Source organism: Adelges cooleyi, unplaced genomic scaffold, assembly GCF_023614345.1.
Source record: "Adelges cooleyi isolate 19-005CV unplaced genomic scaffold, UGA_ACOO_1.1 ACOO_flye_CR_arks_rails_tigmint_CR_PRNA_108, whole genome shotgun sequence".
Lineage (NCBI taxonomy): Eukaryota > Metazoa > Arthropoda > Insecta > Hemiptera > Adelgidae > Adelges > Adelges cooleyi.
This window is the reverse complement of record NW_026095761.1, coordinates 3,243,242-3,251,217: the sequence shown is the minus strand read 5'-3', so window position 1 is coordinate 3,251,217 and position 7,976 is coordinate 3,243,242. Positions and strand designations below refer to the sequence as shown.

Sequence of the window (7,976 nt, the reverse complement as noted above, 5' to 3'; positions counted from 1 at the left end):
TTTCGAGAAACAGTTACATAATTTATTTTCTGGTTTTTTACATGACAAAAATCAACACATTTATAATAATTGTTCTGAGAACTGTGTTTTGGCAAAGCAAGCTAATTGAATAGCTGTTATTGGACAAATCCATAGATCTCTCAAGAGAGTATACCTAATTAATTAAAACAACAAGATACTTTGCAGGCCGGACAAAATCGATTTTAATTAATCAAGAACGTTGTTGAACTGTTTAAAAGATTATTAAAGCACGGCTACAACGTTCGATGCACTTGTATCTGGCGAACAATGTAAATAATTAATGCCGTTATCAATAAATTAGAGTTCTTAAGTAGGTGAACGAGAATTAATAATTACCCGTACAGCTGGTGCATGTTATATATATATATATATATATATACAATTTGTTAAATTTATAAAGGTATAACGTGTTGAATGAGGCAAACACGTGCCAATAGGATTCGAACGTTAAAAGCAATGCCATACTTTTCATAATGGTGTTTACTTCACTTTAGAGCTGTTCTTTGATCCTCCGTCGTAGAATACAAAATAAAGTGGAAATTACTTACCGTTATGTTTTCATTCGATTATTCTTTCATATTGAATTTCCCCCATTTGGATTAGAATGTAGCAAAACCCAACACTAGGCCTCAAGTTCGTCGATTTTAGGATTGTTTAGTTTAGATTTAGGTAAGAGTTAGCCGTTAGGTAAAAGGTGGTTTTGATAGATTAGGTTGAGGTTATACCATTTGGATTAGGCGGGTACCGTTTTTTAGATGTTTTTTAATATGACACTCACATTGTATACTGAATATGGCCAGTGTTTATCCATAATTTTACTATTCTGTATTTACCTGCTTTATTAGGCCTACCTTAGACTAAAGTTGGATATTTTTTAATAAGTTTCGGTACGAAGTATAATGGACATTTTTTATTTTCATCACACAAAATAAAATCAATAATGGACACTTGTAAAAGGTGTTCAGCCTAGTCAGCCCAGTTTTGAACAAACGTTTTTATCTTGGACAAGAATAAATCAAAAACATTTCTCAATCTTAAACTAAACTGAACGGGAAATTCGTTTTTCACGTTAACCTCCTAATGGCTGTTATTTTACAGACGGATTTGGTTCAAAGGTCTCTTAGTTTCTACACAGTTGTATAGACCAAAATAGTATTTTATTGTATAAAAGAAAAGCATTTCATCTACAGATTATAAATACAAGTCTATAATCCTTACAAATTCAAAAAAAAAAAAAACAAACAAGTTTATGGATTATTTATATATTTTTATTATGAGAATATTGTTATTTCTGTTCAGTTACAATAATATAATATGTACAAAATTACAAATAATATTAATATTCCACCAATATTATAATATTATATAATAATCAAATCGTTAGGACACATTAATTGCAGAGGTAATGCCTTTTAATTATCATAATAACAATAATATATTATAGTTTTTGATTTATTTCCAATCCGACCCGACGTTAATATTAGTAGGTACTTAGGCTAAACATTATTTATTATAATATTATTAATATAGTCTGTCGACCGTACCAACTCAATGAAAATTTCCAGTTTTCACTTATAATACAAACGCGTACAAGTGACCAGTGAAAATTTTTATTGGACAAACTATTTCCGAGACAGTTTAAACGCTTAGTATAAACGATTAATAATGTATTATTATTGATAAATAATATTATTTACTAAATATTTTCATTTTTCCTAACAGAATTAAAATTATAATATTGTTTCAACAGGTACTCGTCACTGACGCAATTAAGTAGAACAAATCTTAACACAAGAAGAATAAAGTATAGAATTTACAGTCGATATTATTATATTGACTTGGAAATACCAAAAACGTCTAAGGTATATTGTCGCCCAAAAAAAAAAACAAAGAATTTCAATAAATTAAATATAAGGTCGCATATTATAATATAGTATATCACAGTGTTTTGGAATTGATTTTCGTTTTAGATTTTTTTTTTTTATGTTTTCTAGGAACGCACAAATTTAATATTATAATTTTGTATAAAAAAAAACAAGTGAAAAATTAGCTAAAAAAATAAAGTAATAATAAAAATTAACATTCTTACATTATCTAACGACTATTATGAACAAGTGTAAAATATTATAATCAATATCTGTAACGAGTACGCGTCAAAAACAAACGACCTTAGCTTAATATTAATTAATACTGATTAGTTTGGCACTTACAAAAAAAAATATTACAATTATCGCCATACCCGATTTGCAATGACAAAAAGGTTAAGACCTTCAAAAAAAAAAAAATGTTATCGGGTAGCTCGATAGTAAACAGACACGTTCAAACATATTATAGTTAGAAAACAAATTAGTATAGTTATTAATTATAAAAAAATATATAAATATATACGAATACATAAGTTATATTATTATTATTAATGTTAAAATCTAAAAATTAATGAGCTACTCCCGGTCGGTCGTATCTCTGTCGGACGAAACGGAATATTTATAATAACAAGTCTATATTGCACCTGACCAGCTCGATTGCTTATCATATAGCAAGCAAACGCAAAAATTACACAAAAACAATATAATTGTTTTATACCAAATTTTGTATAAAACAATAACAAGGGTCCGGCGCAAGAAAAACGTACATCGTCCCATTTACCAGCATTGGCGGGGGGGGGAGGGGGGAATGCGTTTTTTTTAATATCTTTGTTGGCAATTGTCCGGTTTAACTGTTCGATGCACGAAAATGAACATCGTTTTTCCAAGAAAAAAACAATTGCTGATAAACAAAAATGGGGAGATGGCCGGTTTTCTTATACCGGACCCTTTAATAATAATAATAATAATAATAATGATAATGAATATAATATTGGCAAAGGGCGAGGGAAGGCGGCTGTGTACGGCGTTGACGATGATGACACTTAGCGGGAGAGGGGGCGGTTATTTGTATGTAGGTTCGTTGTCGTCCGAGTCTGGATACCAATTATTACCGCCCGGTCTGCTGGACCCGGCCGGTGCCGTGCCGGAGCCGTACGCTTGCCGGCTGCTGCTGCTGCTGCTAAACGTGGAGAATTGCTGATGTTGACGGCGGTCCGAAGACGAGGAGGCGGCGGCGGCGGTGGCGTGGCTAAGACGTTGGCCCGGCGGTTGCCTGAAGGAAGACCTGGGCGTTTGGTCGGGGCTGCTGAGGTCGTCGTCGTAGGACCGGACCCGGACTCCCCAGTTCTCGGTGAACTCGGACGCGGACCTGGCCAGCGAGGGTTGGCTGAGCGACCGGACCAGGCTGCCGGCGTCGTCGTCGTTGTAGTAACCGGATCCGCGCCTCGGGTTGTAGTTGTACACCGAGCTGACGTCGCTGTAGTTGTCCGGCACGTCGGGTCGTCTGAAGTCCACGGTCATCTCGCTCATGGATCTGTGAAAAAGCAAAATAACCATCGATAAGTACTGTGTACTCTGCACTACTTGGTCAGCGGCTATCCGCGCAGGCGTATAGAGGAATGTCCGATGTGTGATTAGTCACAGTCTGCGGTATAGTAGTGTTCTAGCTTGTAGTACAGGGATGAGCAAATGGGTTGCACAAAACAACAGCTAGCAAAATAATATACAATGTGTGTTGACGAACACGATTTATTTTTACTCATCGACTCGACTTCTTTGCTGGATTTGTCAATTCGTTTACTCAAATGATTTACTCGTCTATTCGATTTATTCACTAATAACCCGTCTTATTTTACTCGATTTGTTGGTTCGTTTACTCGATTTCTCTAAACCTTTACTCGATTTGTATCCTCGCTTACGCGTTTTGTTTACTCAAATGATTACCTCGTTTACTCAGTTCATTCGCTAACTAACACGACTTCTTTACACGATTTCTTAATTAATTGTCTCGATGTATTTACTCGTTTACTCTACTCGTTTACTCATTAAATATATTTTTTCGCTCGTTTAATTAATTTTTTTACTCAACTTATTTACACATTTAGTCTATTTATTTACTCAATTAATCTGCTCGCTTTACATCCTCGTTTTATTCGATTTAACTCAGTCGTGTGCTATATTGTATTTTTGTTTTTTGCGATGGAAATAAATGTTTAGCTATAACTAAACGTTTACAGTCGAATAATATCATCATAATATATTTTATTGTATCACAATGGTATCGTATGGTATCAAAATAGTGTTAAAATGGATCGAAGAAAATGTTTTTTTTTTGTTTAGACAACGATAAAATTAGCATCTGTTACAACTCACTATAATAATTATAATGTATCGAAGATCATCTTAAGTATTACTGCTTGTAATATATTAAAATATATAAAAACAACTGTTTATTTAATTTCTAGATGTTATTAAAAATGGTACATTTTCTAACGACAGGCGCAATTTAATTTAAGGCGCATAAGACGGGCAAAAACTATTACTTTGCTGCATTTTTATAGTCTATACCTTTAGAAAAATGAGGAGTTAGTAACTTAGTCGTTAGTAAGGTTTTCAATGTATCCACTAATAGAGACAGGCAATAACAGAATAACGTATGCTAGTCAGTATAGTAATTTAAAAAAAGGCAAGGTTTGAAAATTAAGCAGACGATAGTTAAATTTCTTGGAAGTAAGATATTATCAAAAAAAAAAAAATGTCAGTAGTTGAGTAGAAGAAGTAGATAGAATGATGTCAGACAAATAAGAATGGTAAGAGAAAGCTTAAGGGTTATCGATCTAATCCTCATAATATGACATCGAAACGTGCAAATTAAATTTCTCGAGTCAAAATAATAAGTCACAATTTTATATTGAGCTATAACAGCTATGGTAATGTGATGTTGTATTTGTAAATAAGAATTATAATTTCTTCTGTTTATTAGAATACATTTCAATAGTCATTTAAATGCGGAAAAGTTGAGAGTTCAAAATTAATTGAGCTAATAAGACCGGAGATCGTTAACCGGTAACGTCACGATTTTGTCTTACATATTATACAGCTAGGTTGTTATCGTGAAAGAAGATCGTCGACAATTATAATAGTTAACTGACTCGGTAATGCAAATGACAGTTGACCCGTTGTAACAAGATTATCTCCATTCACTATAAACCGTAAACACAGATGGAGCCTGATGGGACGGAGGAGGTCACAAATCTACAAGATTTATCATAACTAAAAGTAATAAGACCCCTTTCAAAATAAACGCTTCTATGCGAACTTTTAAATGATGGAAATACAAATAACGACAAACCATTGCAATGACAATAATGTAATTAAAATTATATTTTCAATATTAGGGTTGTCCGTCTGTCTATAGAAATTTATTGCCGGTTTTGCCCATAGTTGAACGTTTAAAATTTCCCTAACAAAATATACTTTAACTTTCCCGCATTCCCTACTTGTAATTTTTCAAAGCTTAAGATATAGCATTGCGTTGATATCTCACCTGACGTCCATGTCGGATTTAAAACTGGATCTGGACGTTTTCCTCGATCTGGCCGGGCCAAAGTGACCGGGTTCGTCGGCCAACGTCAACGTCCGGACGCTAGATCCGTCATCCGAATCGTACTCGTATAGGGTGGGCAGCGAGTTCCTTCTTGTCCGGGCGCCTTCGAATTCGATTTTCTTCTTCACGTACCTGCTGGACGAACCGGAAGTCTTTTGGTCGTAGTGCTGAGGTGGCGCCAACACGCGGATGATGACGTCCCACTTTTCCGGTTCAAATATCCGTTCGTATCTCGGGTCACTCCGGATGCGCTCGTAGTCCTCCCGGACCGTGGCCTCCGTGATCAGCGTCCTCAGCGTCGATTCCGTGGTGATTATCTGCCTCCACTTGCGCTTGTCCTCCAACGTCAACGTCTGCTCTACCCGGTACCTGGCGTTGGGCTCGGCCGGTTCCGGTTCCAACACCCTGACCAACGATTCCCAGTTGTCCGGCTTGGGCACCGGCACTTCCACCGAGCTCAAATACATGCTCTGACGGCGCTGCTCCTCCGCCGTGGACGCCATGTACGACTGGATCCTGGACTGCCGGTCTATGCCGGCGGCCGGGTAACCGGCCACGGAAGACGCTTCCGAGTAGCTGTCCCAGTCGGTAGCCGTGTCCTCGCCGGACTGCGGATACTGGGCGTCGGGGTTCGGGTAGTTCTTGATGGTCACGTCCCAATTGCCTGGGGGCGGCAACGGTTTTGGCTTGTACTCGACCACCTCCCTCCTGTGCCGCTCCACGTCCTCGATGGTCTTCTTCTCGGTGATCGTCTTCAAGAAAACGTCGTCGACCGTGTGCGACGTGATTTCCGGCCTCTTGGTCGGCACCACCGGAGGTTCCACTATGTCCACTTGCATTTCGCTCATGTACTTGGATGTGGTGGCGTGATGGGTGACGGCTGGCGGCGGCGGCGGTGGTGGCGATTTCCGCTTCTCGACGGCCACCGTCTCCTCGGTCCTGTACCATTCCGATTCGTCCCTGTCCTTGCGCACCACCGTCGAATACACCGGCGGAGTGACGACCTTTGGCGGCGCACCGTACTTGTACTGTTCGTCGACAACGCTCATGGTGGTCTCGTCCTTCTCCAAGATGGTGGTCAGGTTACGTTCGAGCGCGGCAATGCTGACCTCGGACTCGGAAGGCGGCGGAGTGGGGCTGGGCGTCGGTGGGGGCGCTCGCTTCACCCTGAGTTGAACGTCGAACTTGGGCTGTACCGGTGGCGGCGGCGGCGGCAGCAGCTCGTGTTGATACCTCTCCGAGTAGTATTCCTGTTGTTGGAACGCTCGGTTCTCGTAAGATCCGCCGGAACTGAGTCTTAAGCTTCGGCCGTCGACGTCTTCCGCTTCGGATTGACCGGAACTGGGCGACTCCGAAGGGTAGTCGCTGGGCAACGTGTCTCCGGCGCTGACCAACGCCATCTCCGAACCGGACGAGCTGTCCAGAGTGGGTGCACGAGCGCGGGGTATCTTGAGTCCGTCGAACATGGAAAGACTGGAGTCGGAGAGCTTGTCCGATCCGACCGACGACAGTGGATGTCTTCGGACTACCTGGACGCGTTGGTTGCGCAAACAGTAGTACGAACAGCCCAGTCCCAGGAGGACCAACGACAAAAACAGTATGCCGCAGATGATCAACAGGATCTGGAATCCTTTTAAAGGCTGCTCGAGTGGCGTTGACGGCAAATCGACACTGAAATTATAGGTAGCACAAAAGCACCGAATTAGTTGTTAACGAGACACAGACATTTCTTAAATCGTAAAAAATAAAAACGTAAAAAGTAGTAAGGTATAGGCGATTTTTTGCTTGCAATCTTAATTTAAAGGTCAAACTGTGGTGTATAATTATTAGCTCCGTAATTAGGACTGTTTTTTTGGTAGTTAATTTATTTCTCGAACTACCACAGAATCCTTGACAGCGATTATAATTTTTTTTTAACATGGACATGTTTACACGCAGTACGGGTTTTGTAAGTAACAATATTGTTAATGTGTTTTAGTCTAGAACTCGGTAGTACATATGCATGTATTTATGCGCTAAAAATAACCTACATAAACCCCAATAAAACACCCGATGTGCACTTAAAATTTGTTTTAATTTTGTTTTTTAATATTTTTTTTAGGTTTTTTAACGTTAAGACTAGTTGTAACTTTAAAGTATCCATGTTACCATATAATTTTTTTATTAACAATAAATAAATGCAATTCAAATTTGTAGCTTATTTAGCTATTATTTGGAGAATTGAGTAAAACATACAAATGCATGAACTTCCAGAACCAATTTATTAGTAATTTAATAAGTTACTAGAAAACTCGTCGAATACATAATTATTACACTTAAAACATCAAACGACCTCGCTTAACAATTTTGATCAACGACTCTGTTTTTTCAAAAATGGAGTATGTTGTATAAGGCATGTTACTGATATTGATCTGACGTTTTAAAATTGTATACTCTTACAGTAATGTTATGTTGACTCAACAAACAGTCAAGCTGTGTGGAAA

General features: G+C 38.5%; 1 protein-coding gene across 2 annotated transcripts in view; it reads right to left on the bottom strand.

Annotated features, from left to right (window-relative positions):
* Positions 1-1,304: 1,304 nt before the first annotated feature.
* LOC126847462 (uncharacterized) overlaps positions 1,305-7,976 on the bottom strand; it is a 46,106-nt gene continuing 39,434 nt past the window's right edge. For both annotated transcript variants that reach the window (XM_050587702.1, XM_050587701.1), the window contains exons 5-6: positions 5,434-7,164; positions 1,305-3,420 (exon numbers count right to left, since the gene is read on the bottom strand). In XM_050587702.1, coding sequence (XP_050443659.1) covers positions 2,949-3,420; positions 5,434-7,164 — 2,203 coding nt within the window. In that variant the 3' untranslated portion in view covers positions 1,305-2,948. The remainder of the gene's footprint in view (positions 3,421-5,433; positions 7,165-7,976) is intronic.